This window comes from Balaenoptera borealis (assembly GCF_965194805.1).
Source record: "Balaenoptera borealis genome assembly, chromosome: 11".
Lineage (NCBI taxonomy): Eukaryota > Metazoa > Chordata > Mammalia > Artiodactyla > Balaenopteridae > Balaenoptera > Balaenoptera borealis.
Window position 1 is genome coordinate 93,995,638 of NC_138868.1, and position 23,759 is coordinate 94,019,396.

At 44.7% G+C, this 23,759-nt stretch overlaps 1 protein-coding gene across 1 annotated transcript in view; it reads left to right on the top strand.

Moving 5' to 3' along the window:
* HTR3B (5-hydroxytryptamine receptor 3B) overlaps positions 1-9,416 on the top strand; it is a gene marked incomplete at its 5' end in the record, with an annotated part of 76,200 nt that extends 66,784 nt beyond the window's left edge. Inside the window, 3 exons of the mRNA XM_082343941.1 lie at positions 2,935-3,145; positions 3,279-3,461; positions 4,806-9,416. Of these exons, the coding sequence (XP_082200067.1) occupies positions 2,935-3,145; positions 3,279-3,461; positions 4,806-5,041 (630 nt within the window). The remainder of the gene's footprint in view (positions 1-2,934; positions 3,146-3,278; positions 3,462-4,805) is intronic.
* Positions 9,417-23,759: the final 14,343 nt, after the last annotated feature.

A 23,759-nucleotide genomic window follows, 5' to 3' on the forward strand; every position in this document is an offset into this window, starting at 1 on the left:
CTTGGGGAACATGAGGTTTGGTGAAACTGCACTTTCCTAGGAACCAGGGACCCTAAGGAGCCACACTGCCCGTCTTTGGTTCTGTCCCAGATTTCCATTCACTCTCTGCATCAGCCTCTGGGTGGAGAAGAGTCATCTCAGCGTGTGCTATTTACATGGGAACTTTATTTAAAGAGTACAGCAGCAAATCTCAATTGTACCCAAGATGCTTGGCAAGGCAAAAGTAAACTGCTTTTTTAAAAAGGGAAAAATCAAGGCATGGAGAGGTTCGATACCACCCAGAATCACTTAAACCAGCACATCAAATTGAGGGGCTTGGGAACTCTGCTGTTCCTTTGACTCTAAGTCTGGGCTCTTTCTGCTTAACCAACATGCCTACTGGTACTTTTCTTTAGGGTGGTATTCTTATTCCTTTCATCTCCTTTATGTAATATCCACCATGAAGTCTCTGGGGGTCTTCCCACTTCTACCCTCCAGAGGCAGCAGGCTTGGTCGCCCCCATCTCCCCATATGGCCAGATCACCAACAGCCCAGGTGGGGTTCACAACACAAGAGCCGCTGTGGACTCTGGCCCCTTGACTCCCTTCCCCCTGCACCTCCTAACCACGGCTATGTCTGTCACAGCACAACGAAGGGAGTAGAAAGGTGCAGGTTGATGACAGGTCATGGTTTTCCTTGTTGACTGCACTTGGGTAAAAATGTATTTTAACCAAATGATTGCAAAGCAGTGAGTGTCACTCTGGTTTAGATATTTGCAGCCAGTTATGTCTCATGTGAAAGACAATAGCCAGACTACAATCCGCCGAATGGCTCTGGTCTGCAGAACTCCAGTGAGTCAGGACGTGCTTCCAGACCCAAAGACTGGGGAGGCCCTGCTCTCACCAGCAAGGTGACATCTGGTCTCACCCAGCCAGGCTCTTCGCCCACCACCTTCTGCTCTGTCCCTGCTCTCTGCCCTGGCTCCCGTCTATGTGATCCGCGTCCAGAGAGGGAGGCAGAGGTGAGAGAGAAGACCCTGAACTCAGCTCAGAGTAGGCTGTATGGGAAAGAGCACAGGGCTTGGAACCAGAAGATGTGGGAGCACACCCCAGCTCTGCCACTTACTCAGCTGACCTAGGGGCTGAGCTTTATTTTTAAAAATCTATAAAGTGGGGATGCTCTATTACCTGCCAACAAACTGACAGTGAGGAGTAAATAAATCACATCCCACGTGAAAAAGTATCTAGCACACTATCTGACACGTAGAAATCGGTCAGCTGTTTGGTGAATCAGAGAAATGGGAGATTTCAGACATCATGTTTTTCCAAATCTAATAGCAACATGGCCCAGAACATTCATTTGTTCAGTAAACATGTATCGAATACCCACTGTAAGATAGGTATTATTTCTGGCCCCATGAAGGATTTAAAAATGCCATTTTCACCCTCAAATGGTCATTGCAAAGCAGTAAGTGTCTGATGGGGAAACAGCCCTGTCATATCATAGTTTCTCTCCAGGAAGGATGAGAATAGATTTTGTGTTAATTACAGACATCTCCTATTCCCATCCCAGAGAAGCTATGTATAACAAAATGGCAACAGCCATCATTGTAATTTTATGAGTCTTAAATTCCCAGCTAAAAAACTGCTCAGCAGCTCTCTGCCCAGCAGTGCTGCAGGTCCTGCTGGGTATCTGCAGTTGCCCCCACCTCACATCTACTTTTGCTCCTGGAGGCTGGTCTGCGGCCTGTAGAGTTGGGACTCCTGGTCATGTTTGTCCAGTAGCGGGCAGGGGAGACAGTGGCAGGAGATTGGAAGGAGGGGGAGAGTGAGTGGGGCATTTATCTCTCCATTTCTCCCCACCCCATGGCGTCTCCGCCAGCTGGCTGTGCTCCTAAGAGGAAGCCACAAGTCCAACCAGCTTTCTGTCCCCTCAAGTTCCAACCACATTCCCGGTCTTTGGTCCCTTCAGGCCTAAGGGTAGGAACAGCTGACGCAGTCCCCCGAATCCCAGGAGTATTGTCCTCCTCCTTGTGGTTTCTCTATGTCCTGCCCACACCTTGTCAAGCCCTCCTCAACTTTCCCAGTTTAACTGTGCTATTTGTTCCTAACCAGACTCTGACAGATACACAGGTGCTAAAGTGTTTGCATTCCAGGTAAGAAGAGAGACTAAACCAAAACCAATACAATATGTTGCAAACTAAATGGTTTAAAAAGAAAGATTATGGTGTAAGACCTGGTTTTAAAACAGTTTCTCACTCACTAGCTATGTGAATTTGGACAAGCAATTTAATCTCTAGGAACCTCAGTTTCCCGGTTTGTAAAATGGAAATAATAATACCCAGCCCGGTGAGAGAGTGGTAGTGTATATATGGACATATATACACTATCAAATGTAAAATAGATAGCTAGTGAGAAGCAGTCACATAGCACAGGGAGATCAGCTTGGTGCTATGTGACCAGCTAGAAGGGTGGGATAGGGAGGGTAGGAGGGAGGGAGATGCAAGAGGGAAGAGATATGGGGATATATGTATATGTATACCTGATTCACTTCGTTATAAAGCAGAAACTAACACACCTTTGTAAAGCAATTATACTCCAATAAAATCGTTAAAAAAAATAATAATAATACCCAGCCCTCAGAGTTGTTGTGAGGATTAAATAAGACAAATCATATGAAACACTTATTCCAGTGCCTGGCATAGAGCAAGTGCTAAATAAATGGTAACTTCTTCTTATAATGATTAATAATATTAATATTAGTTCTATGTAAAAGCTTAAAGGATTTTTTTCTGTTTTCTAAACCACAAGATAATCTCCTATTCTAAACTACATAGACTTTTCACATTACACAGAAATGTTGGGACGGCAGAAAGCGTTCTTGGCTAGGGGTTTGGCCAAACATTTGTCCATTGGCTTAGACCCTCTTGTCAACAGATTCCTCGTCCCTGCCCAGGTGGTGATTCGTAGGCGCCCGCTGGTCTATGTTGTGAACCTGCTGATTCCCAGCATCTTCCTAATGCTCGTGGACCTGGGGAGCTTCTATCTCCCGCCCACCTGCCATGCCAGGATTGTGTTCAAGAGCAGCGTGCTGGTGGGCTACACCGTCTTCAGGGTCAACATGTCTGATGAGGTGCCGAAGAGCACAGTGAGCACCCCTCTGATTGGTAAGCAGCTCCGGGGTCGCTAGGTACCTGTCTTGCATCACTTCTGTCCAAGATCTGATGTTGCCTTTCAGATGGGGAAGGAAGAGGCCCAGAGACCCCTGCTAACTCCACCTCCTCTGGCTCCTTCCCTCAGGGGTCTTCTTCACGGTCTGCATGGCCTTCTTGGTTCTCAGCTTATCCAAGTCCATCCTGTTGGTCAAATTCCTCCATGATGAGCAGTGCAGCCGGCGGCAGTGGACCCTCTTGTGCCTTCGAGGGGACACCGATGAGGAAGGGCCTAGAATGGATCCCTGGGCCCAGCTCGCTGGGGTAACAGGTTTGTGAGAAGCCTTGAGGTCCCTGCTTGGTTCTGCTTTATCACCCTCAGCCTTAGTTCCCATGGGTGTAACAGCAGGCCGTCTTGAGTCAGCTGTTTGAAAAAATGGAAACACCTGCTTCTTAACCTCTGCCCTGCATATTACATTACCTCCCTGGAGACTGAAGACCGTCTCCTGCTGGCTTGCCAGAAAGCCACGTGTCAGCCTAGAGATCTAGGCCTCAGTCCCCTTAGCTTTTTTTTTTTTTTTTTTTTTTTTATTTTTATTTATGGCTGTGTTGGGTCTTCGTTTCTGTGCGAGGGCTTTCTCTAGTTGCGGCAAGTGGGGGCCACTCTTCATCGTGGTGCGCGGGCCTCTCACTATCGCGGCCTCTCTTGTTGCGGAGCACAGGCTCCAGATGCGCAGGCTCAGCAATTGTGGCTCACGGGCCTAGTCTCTCCGCAGCATGTGGGATCTTCCCAGACCAGGGCTCGAACCCGTGTTCCCTGCATTGGCAGGCAGATTCTCAACCACTGTGCCACCAGGGAAGCCCCCCTTAGCTTGTTTTATTTTCCAGTTTGGAACCATTGACCCCAGAATAGCAGAGTGCGTGCATGTGCACGTGCGCGCACACACACATACAAATAGTTTGTATACATTTGGGATCTGATCGCTTAATGTGCAAAAGTATACAAATCATCCCAGTGTTCCCTTTGGCAACACATATACTAACACTGGAATGATACAGAGGTTAGCATGGCCCCTGCGCAAGGATGACATGCAAAGTCATGAAGCAGTCCATATTTTCACTGTATCCTTGAAAGTTGCCAAGAGAGTACATTCCAAAAGTTCTCATCACAAGAACAAAAATTTGTAACTGTGTGTGGTGATGAATATTACCTAGGCTTATTGTGGTGATCATTTCACAATATATACAAACATTGAATCATTATGTTGTACGCTTGAAACTAATATAATATGTCAATTATACCTCAATTTAAAAAAAAAGAGAACCATTCCAGCCCCTAAAGCTCTAAGTCAACGTGGGGTGGCTGCTAGCTCAGAAAAATCTCCCGGATGGATGTAGCCTCGACACCCTACTTACACAACACCCTACTTACACATCACCCTACTTACACAACACCCTACTTACACATCACCCTACTTGCTGTGTTCTCCAGGGGTTCCTTCAGTGCAGTCTTGCCTCCCCTCAGCAGGTAGGGAGAGGGTCCCCAATCCTAACTAACCCACTGCCCAGTTTTGCCCACCACCTTTCTTGAAGGTTGAGGCCATCGGCTTCAATGGGAAGGCCGGGGGAGCCTTGGTAGCCCCTGGCTCACCTAGAGTGTCTTCCTCTCATGTAGAGCCCCCCATCTGTCAAGAGCACCAGGCCCAGCCAGGGACCCTGAGGGAAGTCTGGTCCCAGCTTCAGTCTATCAGCAGCTACTTGCAGACCGAGGACCAGGCGGACCGACAGGAGGCTGGGTGGCTGGCCCTCCTGGAACGCTTTGACCGACTGCTCTTCCAAAGCTATCTCGTTGTGCTGGGGTTCTACACCATCACCCTGTGTTCCCTCTGGGTGCTGTGGAGTGGCTCATGAAGACCCAAGTTTGCTGGTCTCCATCAATGTGTTTGCATGGCACTTGGGGAAGGCTGAAAAGTTTTTATGGGGATATTGGAAGGGGACAAATGATGGGGTAAAAAGTTCTCCAGCCCCCGTTGCCTCTTTTCATTCAGCCCAGGGATGCACATCATCTAATTTGCTATTGAACGACCCAGGAGTAATGCATTCATGATGAAAATGCATAAACAGTACAAGGTATCCAGTGAAAAGTAATCCTGCCCTCTTACCCAGTTCACTCCCCAGAAGTAACCACCGTTAGCAACCTCTTTCAGAAAATTTCTAGCACATGCGAGCATACATGTGTGTTTAAACGGTTTTTTAAAAGGTATAAGAGCACTCCATCTCCCAGTCCTCTCTTGGTCACTTATTCAGTCAGTCATTCAACAAAACTTGTATTGAGTGTTGATTAAGTCCTAGGCCTTGTGTTAGGCACACCAGAGAGTACAAAATAAGTCAGTTTCAGATCATTCTTCACTTGACTTGATCCTTGAGGAACCTTGTTCCAACCAGAACACAAAGTTCCCACCTTATCTGTATCCTGGAGTTCTTGTTCCCTTCATCCCAGGTGAGTCTATCTTCCCCCGTGCCTTCTCAGCAGTGCATTCCTATTGGAGGGGATCCAGATCTAGCACATTTCATCAACACGCACCATGTGTAAGGCACTGGGGGATAGGCTTAATGCATGGCCCTTGGGTTCAAGGAGTTTATTATAATATGCTATCCTTGTATTAGTCTGCTCTGGATGCCATAAAAAAATACCACAAACTGGGTGGCTTAAACAGAGATTGATTTTCTCACAGTTCTGCAGGCTGGAAGTCCAAGATCAAAGTGTTGGTAGGGTTGGTTTCTTCTGAGGCCTCTCTCCCTGGCTTGTAGATGGCTGCCTTCTTCCTGTGGTTCTCTTCTGGACACATATGTGTCCAAATTTCCTCTTCTTCTAAGGACACTAGTCACACTGGACCAGGGCCCACCCTAATGAACTCATGTAATCCTAACTACTTCTTTAAAGGCCCCGTTTCTAAATACAGTCCCACTGTGATGTATTGGGGGTTAGAACTTCAACATATGAATTCTGGGGGGACACAGTTCAGCCCATAACACTCACATGATTGTGGAGGCTTGGCAAATCCATAATCTGTAGGGTATTCTGGCAAGCTAGAGACTCAGGAAAGAATTGCAGTTTGTGTTCATAGGCGGTCTGCTGGCTGGATTTTCTCCTCTTCTGGAGAGGTTGGTCTTTTTCTATTAGGGCCTTCAAATGATTGGATGAAGCCCACCCACATTCTGGAGGACAATCTGTTTTACTCAAAGTCTACTGGTTTAAAGACTTTAAACATCTAAGAAATCAAGAAACATCAAGAATAATCATAGAAACATCAAGAATAATGTTTGAACAAATATCTGTGGCCCAGCCAAGTTGACACACAAAATTAGTCATCAGAGTCTTGATGGCCCCTTAGCTTCCCATCTGTGCCCACAGCCATCTGTCCAGATAGAAGAGCCCTGATCACCTTGCACTTGGGTAACTAATCAACTTCTGGTTCATTCTCCTCAGTAGCCAATTCTGTACTGATAATCCTATCTTATGGCAGTTCCTGTGGCCTCATAACTTGAATCCTAAGATTAGAATTCAAGCCTTCCACAAAATTTCCCTCCCCTTATATTTAACTTTCTTCATTTCTCATTGCCTTCTATTACAGAACCTTCAATCTAGCCAAGCCAGCCTGCCTGCCATCCTGCTCAGGAAGGGGTTCATTTCCATCTAAGCATCTACTTCTAGTTGGCATAGTCTTCTTCTGTTTCACCAATCTGTAGGTCCCTGTCTAAGGACCTGGCTCAAAAAACAGCCTTCTTCCCCCACCCTTCCCACCTGATCACCGCTCTCCTCTAACTTCAGACTTACATTATCTCCTATCCTTCTCCCCTTGAATGTTTTGTGGCTCTGTGTGTGTGTGTATAGCTTGTCAAATAGATCGCACAGTCCTAAAACAGAAATCTTGTTTTCTATTTCTAGGTCATCCTCATCTCTGCCCAGGTCCATACAGAGTTTTTTTCATGGTGATTCTGCCATAACTATTTCAGAGAAACTCATTCTAGCTCATGGCTGATGGTAGACACATTTCTAGTGTGTTTCCCCAAGTCTGAGGGACTGAATCTGCCCAGGGTCAGACACCCAGTCCCTCAGCATCCCTCACTCAGGGCAACCACCAGGATTTGGTGGGTAGAAGAACACAGTGGGCTGAGGGTAAGGCATTACTCCTAACACTGCTTACAGAGGACTGCTGTTTGCTAGGAAGTTTTTCCAGCACTAAAATTGCCTTAAAAAAAATCTGCCCCCCCAATCCCCCCAAAGAAAAAGAATTTAAATTCAAACAGCCTTTACCCGCATCCTCCCTCTGTCATTACCTCCCAGTTAGTGCTCAACGCCAATTGTCCATGAAATTCCACTGCTGCTGTTAATGAAATGAGGAGCATAAGAAGTTTGTGAACAGGAAGTGTCCGTGCAAACCTCCACCTGTTTCCCTCCTCGCTTCCTACTTCCTGCTCCTGGTCTCCTCTGCCTCGACCTGCTCAGTTAGCCTCTAAATTGACCCCAAATCTTTCTTCACTGCCTCGGTTATTAGAAAAGGAAAAGATCTGCAGTGAGGTCCCCACTACAGAGTCTCCTTCCTTTAGACCTCTGTCTTGGACCAAGCACCTGACTTTGTTCCTGGCTCCATCACTACCTAGCCAGGGGACCTTGAGACTGACCTCTCAGAGCTTCGGCTTACCCTATTTGACATCAGGGCTGCTTATATTTAGTCTATCCATATCACAGAATTTTGAGGATCAGAATGAAGCAATGTATTTAAGAGTACTTGGAAAAGTAAATCATATATTGCGAAATAAAAAGACCTGCCTGCTATCAACAGACGGATTCCATTCTTTAGTCTTTGCTGTGAGGTCCTCTTCCAGCTACCTCTATCAGAATCCATTTATGGACTGGATTCCCCAGAAGGGCCTTTATTCCAGAATCCAAAGGCCAAGGGCTGAAGCCACCATATGCCTCCTTGTCAGGGACTTGGACTGCGGGCCGGGCAGGGGTGGGGTGGGGGTGGGTGCTGCCCAAGGGACTTCCCATTTCACTTCCCATACAGCTCACCTTGGCTTCCTCCCTAGGGAATATCTCCCAGCCTCCCTATGTTAGCAGCCCTTCAGGAGTGAAGCCTGGCTGCTGAGCCAGGCCCCAGTGTGTGGACCTCCTCTGTCCAAGTGCCAAGTGGCCCTGATGGCAACATGGTGGCCAGGGACTCATTCTAAGCCCTGGGTCAGGTCTGCATCCTGAAGCAAAGCCATCATTAGCGAATGGCACTAGAGCCCTCCTCCTGGAATAGTGTCCCTCTGCAGTGGGACGAAGATAGGGCACCAGCAGCCCTTACTTACAGGGCAGCATTAGCTCAGCCTCTCCAAGTGTTTATACCTTTCATGATTCCCATTTCATAGAGGAAGGAAACTGAGGAACAGAGCAAAAATGGGATTTTCCCAGCTGTGAATGCTCCTACCATCTGCTGTTTCCCAGAATCTCAGGTAGTTTCAGCACTCACCAAGAAATCACAGCTCCAGTTCTGGGGACTTCACCAACATCTAGAATAAAGAGTTAGTTAAGCACAACCCCTGGCTAGACAGGCAGCCCTCTATTTGTCATTATATCCAGAAAAACTTCCAAGTGCTGCTGCTACAATCTCCCACAGTCTCTGCAGCCTGTTGGATGGCCAATAATTCGATGGTAGAGGTCTCACTTTCCTCCCAAGACATCCCCACCTCCTTCTCCAGTTGTCCTAGAGGACAGGAGCGGTGTGGTTAAGGATGCAGAGCCCCTCGCCTCTTATGTCTCCATGACTCAGCCAGTCTCCCGGGGTCCAGCTTTAAGCCTCTATGGGCCAGACCCATAAACGAACCAAAGAACCGCCCTGCAGGCAGCCAGCCTGAAGCTGCCCGAAGGCATTAGCCCTCCCCTTGGTAAAGCCCCAAGGCTTCCCGGGCCCTCTCACTTCTCAGGGATCTAATTATATATCTAAAGGCAAGGTTAGTAGGAAGGGGTGGAACTTAAATTTTTACCCTACCCTGTGGCTCTGAGGTTCCAGAAAACTTCAGGTCTTGGGTTTTTTGTTTTTTTTTTTCTTTTTAATAGAAGTATAGTTGATTTACAATGGTGTACCAATCTCTGCTGTACAGCAAAGTGACTCAGTTATACATATACAGACTTTCTTTTTTTAAATACTCTTTTCCATTATGATTTATCCCAGGAGATTGGATATAGTTCCCTGTGCTCTACGGTAGGACCTTGTTGTTATCCATTCTAAATGTAATAGTTTGCATCTACCAACCCCAAACTCCCAGTCCAACCCTCTCCTTCCCCCCTTCCCCCCTCCCCCTTGGCAACCACAAGTCTGATCTCTATGTCTGTGAGTCTGTTTCTAGGTCTTGGGTTTTAAGACCAATACCCAGATGGTGGGTGGTCACCCCAGGGCAGGGACCCCAGTTCCTGTGTCCCCTCCAGGAAGGCTGTGCCTCCCTCCCTGCAACCCCATCTGTGCCCCAGGGCCCATCTCAGGTGTTGCCCTGTCCCGGTCCCCAGCTCACACTCCATCTCAGCAGCCAGAAGCTCTTAGTCCTGAGGTATTCACCTGTGAGACAGGAGGAGATTCACAATTAGCTGAGCACCAGCATGGAGGCTCTTAGGAGCTGCCACGCCCCCAGCACACTTCGATGTGCGGAACTGAAATGACCCATGCCAGTGATTAGATTAGGGGCTGAAGCCGCCCAGCGTTCCACCCCAGCCCCTCCCTGTCCTGTCAGGGGGGTGATGTAGTTAAGTTTGTGCTTCATTTGGCAGAGGCCATAAAGTGGGAATTGCAGGCAGGCTTTCTGCTGGGTGGGAGGGGACTGCTGGGCAGTAGGTGGGCTCGATAGCAGGCAGTAGAGCTGGGGTGGGGAGCCCTTTGCTCGCCTTTTACCTCACCTTCTACCTCTCCCCAAGCCTAGTGCCAGGCTCCAAAGACTTGGGGCCCACAGGGCCTAGCAGGATTATCAGCCCTAATTGGTGTCACTAGGGACAGACCTGCATGTGGAAGGCCAGCCCCCCGCCCAGTCATCTCGCTCATCCTCCTTGGAGAGCTCCAGGCCGAGAGCAAGGGAGCTGAGCAGCTGTTGGCAGTGCTTTCCCTCCCCACCTCCCTGGTCAATCTTGGCTTCTCGGCTCTTCCCCATATGAGCCTCCCTCTGTCTCTGTCCCATCTGCCTCCTCCTGGGTGCTGACACCACAGGCTTTGAGGTCAGAAATGTTCATTTGTTCCATGATAGCATGGTTACTCAGAGCTGACATAGCTTTGGTCTCAGTGCAAACAGAGGCTGCCTGGAGTGCTGTCTTGAGACAGATTTTTTGGACAGAGGCAGGCTCTGCGGGAAAGAATGCTGTGATCAAATAGTGATGTCTGCCACAGGCAAGAGAAGGGTAAGAGGACAAGCAGAGCTAGTGTTCACTGAGGGTTTTGCCATGTGCCAAGCACTGTGCTGAGTGCTTAGGAGGTATTAGTCTAGGACCCCTAGAAAGCAGGGGGTTTAGGAGGTATTAGTCTAGGACCCCTAGAGAGCAGGGGGTTTATTGTGTTCACTGCTGTATTTCCAGTGCCTACAGCAGTGCCTGGCACACTGTAAACACTCAATCAATATGTCAATACGTGTTGCGTGAACTACAATGGGTTCAAATTCCAGCTCTGTCACTTATTAGCTATGTGATTTGGGGCAAGTCATTTAAACTCTGTGCCTCGGTTTCCTCATCTATACAATGTGATTAATATTAAACCTAGCTTATAGAACTATTATGAGAATTAAATGAGTTACTACATGTAGAAAAGTGTCTGACACTTGCAAAGTCTTTGATTGAAAGATAGTCTTTATCCTTAGTATCAATATCCCCATTTCACAAGTAATCATATCACTGATATTGTTACAGACACTTTTCTAAGTGCTCTCTGTCTCTAATCTCATTGGATAGATAATATAAAAATGAATAAACAGAAACCTCAATGAAAATCGAGTTGGGAGGTTAAAAGGAGGAGTTCTCACACCCTGGATGATAGCAGAGCCCTACAGGAAGAAGAAAAACTTTCTCTTCTAGTCTGGCAGGTGCTCAGCCAATGAAAAGCCACTATGCTTTGAACTCTCAATTCCTCCAATGGACTCTACGTTTACTATAGCCCTCCCAGCTTCCTTTCCCCCTCTATAAAAGAGTTCTCCTCTCTTTGTTGCACAAGACTTACACATGGCTCACCATGCTTGCAGACCCCAAATTACAATTCTTTGCTGATCCTGAATAAACCCATGTACTGCTGAAGAAATAACTGTCTATTTGTTTAAGGTCAATGATAGATAGATAGATAGATAATACTACGGTTATTATGAGGATTATATATATTATGAGATGCATATATAATGAGATATCATAGTATCTACAGTGTCCCTTGGTATCTGAGGGGGATTGGTTCCAGGACCCCACCCCCGTGGATACCAAAATCTGTAAATGCTCAAGTGTCTTACAGTCAGTCCTCTGTATCTGCAGGTTCCACATCCGTAGATACAGAAGGCTGACTGTATAATCCTCATAATAACCCTAGTATTATCATTCCCATTTCAGTTAAAGAAACTGAGGCACAGAGAGGTTAAATAAGTTGCCCAAGATCATTAAGCTAGCAAGTGACAAAGCTAGCATCCAAATCTTAAGAGTCTGGGTCCAGATTCTTGGGCTCTCTGCTAAAGTCAGGCACACTCTGGCTCCAGAGCTTACACCCTTGACCATTACTTTTTAAAAGAAGCTTAAATTTGCCAACCTTATATATAAATAGAGGAGGGACCAGTGTTAGAAGTTGGGAGTTTGAATTCCAACTCCACCGCTCATTGGGTTCATGACCTTGGCAAGTTATCTCAGAATGTCAACTTTTTTCTCATCTGTAAATTCTGAGAAAGAGCTCTTTTGCTGAGGTGCTGTGAGGATTGAAATAGGATTTATGAAATTCGGGGCTCAGTGTTTTACATTGGAGGCAATGAGAATGATATAAGCTACTACTATTATTATTGTTAGTATTATTATTATTAATCTTTCCACAGGGCTGTTATGAGAGCAGAGATCATATACATAATAATGCTATGAAAATTCTAAAGATGTCCTACTCAGAGCATTGTCCCTGCATCTGCAGCAGCAGCAGTACCGGGAACTGGTTAGAAATACAGAATCTTGGGCTCTAAATTGGAATCTGAATTCTAACCAGATCCCAGATGATTCACTTACTTATAACAGTTGGAGAAGGGTGGATCTAAAGAATGATGAAGGGAAAGGGGGACGGTCTGAGTTCTGGGAAGGGGACACACAGGAGTCCCGGGAGCTGGGGCTTCTCGGGCAGTTCAGCGTCACGTGGAGCCTGCCTCCGCTACCAGGGCAGCCGGGCCCCCCAGGCACCTGCCAATCACTGCACTCCACTCGGTAATCTGCCCTCCCCACAACCGGAGCAGCCAAACACTCAGTGCAGCTGGGTAGCTGAATTACAGGCTGTGGGCAGATGCCAGAGATGACTCTGTGTGTGCCGTCCAAAGAGAGAGGGCAGTGAAGGGAAAAGAAGGCCCCTTCCACTGCCCTCCTCCCCCTGACAGCAGACACCCTCTTTTCTGGAGAACCAGGCTGCCGACACCAACCATCAGGTGGCCCCTTTCCCCCAGAGCCCACTCGCCGTGGAGCAAACTCAATGCAGCAAACTCCTGAGCCCTCCTGCCGGCCAGGTCATGGCCACGGTGTCTCCATGGACCTCCATTGTGTGAATCCTTCCCCTCGCAGGAGGGGCTTCCTCTAACGGATTGGCCTCTGACAGAGGTAGCAGGTTTGTTCACCCCAATCCTCGCCACTCCCCAGAGCTTGGCGCCTCAGAACACCGGGTGAAGGTAGACCTGCGACCAGAGCTGCAGTCGCCCTAACCGTATCTGGCATATAATCACAGGCCCGCACAGAGTAGGGCACTGCGAGTTCTGGATGAAGGAACATGTGCTCCAGTTTCCCCAGAAGGCAGCCGGCCAAGCTGCGGTGGGGCAAGCGCTTTGCTGCCATCTTGTATCAAAGCGCTGGGCGCCGGGGGTGGGGACGGGAAGAACCCCAGGTGACAAGGTGCGCCGTGCTGCTGTCACCGCTCATTGCCTGCCTTCCATAGGTGCCAGTTCTGGGAGGAGGCGACGCTCAAGTGGAGACGATGCTCTGTCTCCCCACCCAGGTCTCCCTGCCGCCATGTCTCAGCCCCAGTCGCGGGGAGGGATGAAAGCTCTCTCCAACTCCCAGACCTTCCCTGGCTGGTGATATTTCAAACACCCATTAGGTTTTATGGGGCACTGATTCCAAGTGATGGCTCTGGGGCTGCACTCCAAGACCTTAGGTCTCCCCTGCACCCTGCTAATCCTTCTGGGCATTTGGCCTGTTTCTCCCTCGCCCTCTGCCCTCTTGCCTTTCAGCCACCATGACACTCTGCCTACTCCCTGAACTTGACCCTTGAGGGTAACTGAGCAGAGCTCAGGCTTGTCACTGTGGCTTTGTAAATCTGGGGTCCCCTGCGCTGCCTCTTTGAGCAGCAGGGTGTGTGTGTGTGAGTCTGAGGGAGTCACTCAAATTTGGAAGGGAATTAGACCATCTCGTTCAAAGCTCTCATTTTGTAGATGAGGCTGGGAGAAAATAACAATAAACCGTAGATAGTGATAAAGATGATGGTAATGATACTGATTACTGACAGCTACCACCTATGGGATACTTACTAAATGTGAGAACTTCCCATATTGCACATAAGTTAGTCCTCCTGATAATCTTACAGGGTCGGGTAAATTTACAGATACAGAAACAGAGGCCCAGAGAGGTTAAATAACTTGCCTAACATCACATAGTAAGAGAAAGAGTAGAATTTGAGCTCAGGATTATCTGACTTAACACCTATTAGCTTTAGTATCTAGATGTCAGTATCTAGGTGCATCTAGTATCTCTAGAGTTTAGGGAGGTGGTGATGATCACCGGGGCCCTCCCTGTCGCAGGGAGCTGTGGCAGAGTTAAATCAGCTCCTGAGCGGGTGGGAGCTGCAAACATGAGGGGTTATTAGTCTCAAGTGCAGAACCCAGAGGAGAGCTGGGGTCTTCTGTTTCCCAATGCAGTGCGCCTCCCCGAGGTTAACCCTGCTGGGAGAGAGGCCCTGCCCCCGTGCCGTCAGGTTAGAAGATGCACACACCGTCCTGGACAAGAATCCTGAGGACCCCCTGTGCTCCCCTGCCCAGGTTGAAGCGAAGCTGGTGGGAAGGGTAGGGGAAGGGGTCAGATATGGGGCTGGGCTACCGCAGGTCAAGTCAGGATGGGCCAGGTCCGGATTTAAGGAGGAGGCTAAGAAGGCTGGCACTGTGGTGTGACAAGCCATGCTGCTCCGGGGAGGTGACGGAGCTAGCGGGGGCTGGAGTAGAGGGTGCAGGGCTCAGGGGTGCCCAGGGCTGGGAGCCTTCTCTTTCAAAGAAACTGAAGAAGATGATGGGGAGAGAGTCATCCAGGGCTAAATTCAAATCCTGGCTCCATCATTTAATGACTCTGTGACCTTAGAAAAGTTAAATAATTCTCTGAGCCTCAGTTTACTCATCTGTAAAATATGGATACTTCTGCGAAAAATGCCATTGGTAATTTGTTAGAGAAATGCAAATCAAAACCACAGTGAGGTATCACCTCACACCGGTCAGAATGGCCATCACCAAAAAATCTACAAACAATAAATGCTGGAGAGGGTGTGGAGAAAAGGGAACCCTCTTGCACTGTTGGTAGGAATGTAAAGCACAGGAGGATTTTGATAGAATAGCCCCATTTTTCTTCCCTTCTGCTAATGCCATTAATTCACTTACCCAACAAATATTTATTGAGCATCTACTATGTAACAAGCACTCTTCTGGGTTCTGGGAATTCAACAATCAACACAGCAGATTAAAAAAATTCCCTGCCGGGCTTCCCTGGTGGCGCAGTGGTTGAGAATCTGCCTGCCAATGCAGGGGACACGGGTTCGAGCCCTGGTCTGGGAAGATCCCACATGCCGTGGAGCAACTGGGCCCGTGAGCCACAATTACTGAGCCTGCGCGTCTGGAGCCTGTGCTCCGCAACAAGAGAGGCCGCGATAGTGAGAGGCCCGCGCACCGCGATGAAGAGTGGCTCCCGCTTGCCACAACTGGAGAAAGCCCTCGCACACAAACGAAGACCCAACACAGCCAAAAATAAATAAATAATTCTTTAAAAAAAAAAAAAAATTCCCTGCCTATAAAGGATAGTCTCTTCAATAAATGGTGTTGGGAAAACTGGATATTCACATGCAAAAGAATGAAATTGGACTCCTATCTTACATCACTCCCAAAAATTCACTTAAAATGGATTAAGGACTTAAATACAAGACTTGAAAGCAGAAAATTCCTAAAAGAAAACACAGGGGAAAAGCTCCTTGACATTGGTCCTGGCAATGATTTTTTTGGATATGACACCAAAAGCACAATCAACAAAAGCAAAAATAAACAAGTGGGACTACATCAAACTAAAAAGCTTCTGCACAGCAAAGGAAACAACAAAATGAAAAGGCAACCTATGAAATGGGAGAAAATATTTTCAAACCATATTACCTGATAAGGGATTAATACATAAAATATATAAGAAACCCATACAACTTAGTAGCAAAAACAACAAATAACCTGATGACAAATGGACAAAGGACTTGAATAGACATTTTTCTAAAGAAAATGGCCAACAGGTACATGAAAAAGTGCTCAACATGACTAACCATCAGGGAAATGCAAATCAAACTACAATGAGATATAACTTCACATCACACCTGTTAAGATGGCTATTATCAAAAGATAGGAAATAAGTGTTGGTGAGGATGTAGAGAGAAGGGAACCGCTGTACATTGTTGGAGGGAATGTAAATTGGTACAGCCACTATGGAAAACATTACGGAGGTTCTTTAAAAAATTAAAACAGAACTACCAGGGCTTCCCTGGCGGCACACTGGTTAAGAATATCTGCCTGCCAATGCAGGGGACACGGGTTCGAGGCCTGGTCCGGGAAGATCCTACATGCCTCGGAGAAACTAAGCCTGTGCGCCACAACTACTGAGCCTGCGCTCTAGAGTCTGCAAGCCACAACTGCTGAGCCCACTTGCCTAGAGCCCATTCTCCACAAGAGAAGCCACCGCAATGAGAAGCCCACGCACCGCAATGAAGAGTAGCCCCCGCTCGCCGCAACTAGAGAATGTCCCTGTGCAGCAACAAAGACCCAACACAACCAAAAATAAAAATAAATTAAATTAAAAAAAAACAAAAACAAAAAACAGAGCTACCATGAGATCCAGCAATCCCACTTCTGGGTTATATATCCAAAGGAAATGAAATCAGACTCTCAGAAAGAAATCTGCTCTCTCATGTCTAATAGCCAAGATATGGGAAAGACCTAAGTGTAAAGAATATGTGGTATATAAACACAATGGAATATTTATTATTCATCCGTAAAGGAGGAAATCCTTCCATTTGTGACAACATGGATGAACTTGGAGGGCATTATGCTCAGTGAAATACGCCATACAGAGAAAGATAAATACTGTATGGTGTCACTTGTAGGTAAAATCTTTTAAAAAAAAAAGTTGAACTCATAGAATTTGAGAGTAGAATGGATGGTGGCTATTAATTCTATTGCTTTCCTTTTATTTGTAATAAGAAGGATACTACACAGCTTTTGAGTATATACTAGGTCCTGGGCATTGTGCTACATGCTTTACATCCACCACCTCATTTAATTCTCACAGTGACCTACAGGGATAAGTATGGTACACTCAATTTAGACATGAGAAAGATGAGGTTGGACACTTTAGGTATCTTGACCAGGATCATACAACTAGTAAGCTGAGCAACTGAGATTTGAGCTCAAGTCTGACTCCAGGTTCTGTGGTTTTTCATAACACAGACTGGTTATGAATTATGGTTTTCATAGTTGTGTAGCGGGGAAGGGGGAGCAGGTATCAGAATATCTGGGTGGGGGGGGGCGTGTGTAATTTCAACCAGGTGATGCTGATACTGCCTTTCCCATTCCAGATTAGTAGTTACTGAACGATTACTCTCAAAAAAAGTCCTGTGCATTTGATAGGTAAATGCAGTAGTCAGGGCAATTACTCCTTATCCTCATTTGATAGGTGATGACACTGAGGCATAGACAGTTTAGCTGACTTACCCAAGGTCACTCGGATAGATTATGATGGAGCCATGACTAACCGGCTTGTATTCCATTCTTCCCATAGCTTCTTTTTAAAAACTCATTTTTTGAATAGGTAATATATTTACATGGTACAAAATGTAAAGGCTTAATAGGTAGATACAGAAAAACTACCTCCACACCCTGCCTACCCTGTTTTTAGATCCACATTCCACAACTCCCTAGAGGCAATGGCCATTACAGTGTATTGTGTTTCCTTCCTCTTTGCTTCTTACCTCAGTGGAAAAGGTAGATGACAGCATCCGTTTTTCATGAGTGTAGCCCTAGTTGGCTTAGGGTTCCTAGCAGACTTGGCCACATATTAGCTGAGTGATCTTGGACAAATTACTAAATGTCTCGATGTGGTAGTTCTTCATTTATAAAGTGAGGATAATGTCACCTCCCTCAGAGTGCTCTAGAGTATTTCAAAGGGAATGAGAAGATGCATGAAAGTGCATTGTAATCCATGCAGTGCAGTACAAAGTTTGGTAAATGTTATTATTCTTTGCCTCTGCTTTCTTCTCTCTGGAAGAGTCCAGAAATGCCCACTGTGTTCTCACTGCCTCTCAGAGATGATGGATGGAGATGCAACTCATTTCTACAGGATGGAAGGAAATGATTCAAAGTGTACAAAGTGCAATTAAAGTGAGATATTAGAAGAAACTTGGGTTTGGAATCCCAGAGGGGCTTGTGAGGTTTTTTCTTTGAAAATTTCTCGAAGAAGGACCTTCAAGATGGCAGAGGAGTAAGACGTGGAGATCACCTTCCTCCCCACAAATACATCAAAAATACATCTACATGTGGAACACCTCCTACAGAACACCTACTGAACGCTGGCAGAAGACCTCAGACTTCCCAAAAGGCAAGAAAATCCCCACATACCTGGCCGTGTGGCTAACAGGGCCTTGGTGTTCCAGCCGGCTGTCAGGCCTGAGCCTCTGAGGTCCAAGAGGGGAGTTCAGGATATTGGACCACCAGAGACCTCCCAGCCCCACGTAATATCAATTGGTGAGAACTCTCCCAGAGATCTCTGTCTCAATGCTAAGACCCAGCTCCACTCAATGACCAGCAAGCTCCAGTGCAGGACACCCCATGCCAAAAAACTAGCAAGACTGGAACACAACCCCACCCAATAGCAGAGAGGCTGCCTAAAATTATAATAAGATCACAGACACCCCAAAACACACCACCAGACGTGATCCTGCTCACCAGAAAGACAAGATCCAGCCTAATTTACCAGAACACAGGCACCAGTCTCCTCCACCAGGAAGCCTACACAAGCAACTGAACCAATATTACCCACTGGGGGAAGACACCAAAAACAATGGGAACTACGAACCTGCAGCCTGTGAATCAGAGACCCCAAACACAGTAAGTTAAGCAAAATGAGAAGACAGAGAAATACACAGCAGATGAAGGAGCAAGGTAAAAACCCACCAAATCAAGCAGATGAAGAGGAAATAGGCAGTCTACCTGAAAAAGAATTCAGAGTAATGATAGTAAAGATGATCCAAAATCTTGGAAATAGAATGGAGAAAATACAAGAAATGTTTAATAAGGACCTAGAAGAACTAAAGAGCAAACAAACAATGATGAACAACACAATAAATTAAATTAAAAATTCTCTAGAAGGAATCAATAGCAGAATAACTGAAGCAGAAGGACGGATAAGTGACCTGGAAAATAAAATAGTGGAAATAACTACCACAGAGCAGAATAAAGAAAAAAGAATGAAAAGAATTGAGGACAGTCTCAGAGGACTCTGGGACAGCATTAAACACAACAACACTCAAATTATAGGGGTCCCAGAAGAAGAAGAGAAAAAGAAAGGGACTGAGAAAATATTTGAAGAGATTGTAGTTGAAAACTTCCCTACTACGGGGAAGGAAATAGTCAATCAAGTCCAGGAAGTGCAGAGAGTCCCATACAGGATAAATCCAAGGAGAAACATGCCAAGACACATATTAATCAAACTATCAGAAATTAAATACAAAGAAAAAATATTGAAAGCAGCAAGAGAAAAGCAACAAATAACATACAAGGGAATCCCCATAACGTTATCAGCTGATCTTTGAGCAGAAACTCTGCAAGCCAGAAGGGAGTGGTAGGGCATATTTAAAGTGATGAAAGGGAAAAACCTACAACCAAGATTACTCTACCCAGCAAGAATCTCATTCAAATTTGACGGAGAAATTAAAACCTTTACAGACAAGCAAAATTAAGAGAATTCAGCACCACAAAACCAGCTTTACAACAAATGCTAAAGGAACTTCTCTAAGCAGGAAACACAAGACAAGGAAAAGACCTACAATAACAAACTGAAAACAATTAAGAAAATGGTAATAGGAACATACATATTGATAATTACCTTAAATGTAAATGGATTAAATGCTCCAACCAAAAGACATAGACTGGCTGAATGGATACAAAAACAAGCCCCGTATATATGCTGCCTACAAGAGACCCACTTCAGACCTAGGGACACATTGAAAGTGAGGGGATGGAAAAAGATATTCCATGCAAATGGAAATCAAAAGAAAGCTGGAGTAGCAATTCTCATATCAGACAAAATAGACTTTAAAATAAAGACTATTACAAGAGACGAAGAAGAATACTACATAATGATCAAGGAATCAATCCAAGAAGAAGATATAACAATTGTAAATACTTATGCACCCAACATAGGAGCACCTCAATACATAAGGCAAATGTTAACAGCCATAAAAGGGGAAACCGACAGTAACACAATAATAGTAAGGGACTTTAACACCTCACTTTCACCAATGGACAGATCAACCAAAATGAAAATAAATAAGGAAACACAAGCTTTAAATGACACATTAAACAAAATGGATTTAATTGATATTTATAGGACATTCCATCCAAAAACAACAGAATACACTTTCTTCTCAAGTGCTCATGGAATATTCTCCGGGATAGATCATATCTTGGGTCACAAATCAAGCCTTGATAAATTTAAGAAAATTGTAATCGTATCAAGTGTCTTTTCCGACCACAATGCTATGAGACTATATATCAATTACAGGAAAAAAGCTAAAAACTACAAACACATGGAGGCTAAACAATATGCCAATAAATAACCAAGAAATCACTGAAGAAATCAAAGAGGAAATCAGAAAATACCTAGAAACAAATGACAATGAAAATACGATGACCAAAACCTATGGGATGCAGCAAAAGCAGTTCTAAGATGGAAATTTATAGCAATACAATCCTACCTCAAGAAACAAGAAACATCTCAAATAAACAACCTAACCTTACACCTAAAGCAATTAGAGAAATAAGAACAAAAAAACCCCAAAGTTAGCAGAAGGAAAGAAATCATAAAGATCAGATCAGAAATAAATGAAAAAGAAATGAAGGAAACGATAGCAAAGATCAATAAAACTAACAGCTGGTTCTTTGAGAAGATAAACAAAATTGATAAACCATTAGCCAGACTCATCAAGAAAAAAAGGGAGAAGACTCAAACCAATAGAATTAGAAATGAAAAAGGAGAAGTAACAACTGACACTGCAGAAATATAAAGGATCATGAGAGATTACTACAAGCAACTATATGCCAATAAAATGGACAACTTGGAAGAAACGGACAAATTCTTAGAAAAGCACAACCTTCCATGACTGAACCAGAAAGAAATAGAAAATACAAACAGACCAATCACAGGCACTGAAATTGAAACTGTGATTAAAAATCTTCCAACAAACAAAAGCCCAGGACCCGATGGCTTCACAGGCGAATTCTATCAAACATTTAGAGAAGAGCTAACACCTATCATTCTCAAATTCTTCCAAAATATAACAGAGGGAGGAGCACTCCCAAACTCATTCTACAAGGCCACCATCACCCTGATACCAAAACCAAAGATGTCACAAAAAAAGAAAACTACAGGCCAATATCACTGATGAACATAGATGCAAAAATCCTCAACAGAATACTAACAAACAGAATCCAACAGCACATTAAAAGGATCATTCACCATGATCAAGTGGGGTTTACCCCAGGAATGCAAGGATTCTTCAATATACGCAAATCAATCAATGTGATACACCATATTAACAAAATGAAGGATAAAAACCATATGATAATCTCAATAGATGCAGAAAAAGCTTTCAACAAAATTCAATACCCATTTATGATAAAAAAAAAAAAAACCCTCCAGAAAGTAGGCATAGAGGGAACTTACCTCAACATAATAAAGGCCATATATGGCAAACCCACAGCCAACATCATTCTCAATGGTGAAAAACTGAAACCATTTCTACTAAGATCAGGAAGAAGACAAGGTTGCCCACCCTCACCACTGTTATTCAATATAGTTTTGGAAGTTTTAGCCACAGCAATCAGAGAAGAAAAAGAAATAAAAGGAATCCAAATCGGAAAGGAAGAAGTAAAATTGTCACTGTTTGCAGATGACATAATACTGTACATAGGGAATCCTAAAGATGCAGCCAGAAAACTACTAGAGCTAATCAATGAATTTGGTAAAGTAGCAGGATACAAAATTAATGCACAGAAATCTCTTGCATTCCTATACACTAATGATGAAAAATCTGAAAGAGTTATTAAGGAAACACTCCCATTTACCATTGCAACAAAAAGAATAAAATACCCAGGAATAAACCTACCTAAGGAGACAAAAGACCTGTATGCAGAAAACTATAAGACACTGATGAAAGAAATTAAAGATGATACAAACAGATGGAGAGATACACCATGTTCTTGGATTGGAAGAATCAACATTGTGAAAATGACTCTACTACCCAAAGCAATCTACAGATTCAGTGCAATCCCTATCAAACAACCAAGGGCATTTTTCACAGAACTAGAACAAAAAATTTCACAATTTGTATGGAAACACAAAAGACCCCGAATAGCCAAAGCAATCTTGAGAAAGGAAAACAGAGCTGGAGGAATCAGGCTCCTGGACTTCAGACTACACTACAAAGCTACAGTAATCAAGACAATATGGTACTGGCACAAAAGCAGAAATATAGATCAATGGAACAGGATAGAAAGCCCAGAGATAAACTCACGCACATATGGTCACCTTATCTTTGACACAGGAGGCAAGAATATACAGTGGAGAAAAGACAGCCTCTTCAGTAAATGGTGCTGGGAAAACTGGACAGCTACATGTAAAAGAATGAAATTAGAACACTCCCTAACACCATACACAAAAATAAACTCAAAATGGATTAAAGACCTAAATGTAAGGCCAGACACTATAAAACTGTTAGAGAAAAACATAGGCAGAATACTCTATGACATAAATCACAGCAAGATCCTTTTTGACCCACCTCCTAGAGAAATGAAAATAAAAACAAAAATAAACAAATGGGACCTAATGAAACTTAAAAGCTTTTGCACAGCAAAGGAAAACATAAACAAGATGAAAAGAATGGGAGAAACTCTCAGAATGGGAGAAAATATTTGCAAATGAAGCAACTGACAAAGGATTAATCTCCAAAATATACAAGCAGCTCATGCAGCTCAATATCAAAAAAACAAAAACCCAATCCAAAAATGGGCAGAATACCTAAATAGACATTTCTCCAAAGAAGATATACAGATTGCCAACAAACACATAAAAGGATGCTCAACTTCACTAATCATTAGAGAAATGCAAATGAAAACTACAATGAGGTATCACCTCACGCCAGTCAGAATGGCCATCATCAAAAAATCTACAAACAGTAAATGCTGGAGAGGGTGTGGAGAAAAGGGAACCCTCCTACACTGTTGGTGGGAATGTAAATTGATACAGCCACTAGGGAGAACAGTATGGAGGTTCCTTAAAAAACTAAAAATAGAACTACCATATGACCCAGCAATCCCACTCCTGGGCATATACCCTGAGTAAACCGTAATTCGAAAAGAGTCATGTACCACAATGTTCATTGCAGCATTATTTACAATAGCCAGGACATGGAAGCAACCTAAGTGTCCATAGACAGATGAATGGATAAAGAAGATGTGGCACATATATATAATGGAATATTGCTCAGCCATTAAAAGAAATGAAATTGAGTTATTTGTAGTGAGGTGGATGGACCTAGAATCTGTCATACAGAGTGAAGTAAGTCAGAAAGAGAAAAACAAATACCGTATGCTAACGCATATACATGGAATCTAAAAAACAAAGGTTCTGAAGAAGGTAGGGGTAGGACAGGAATACAGACTCAGTCGTAGAGAATGGACTTAAGGACTCGGGGAGGGGGAAGGGTAAGCTGGGACGAAGTGAGAGAGTGGCATTGACATATATACACTACCAAATGTAAAATAGATAGCTAGTGGGAAGCAGCCGCATAGCACAGGGAGATCAGCTTGGTGCTTTGTGACCACCTAGAAGGGT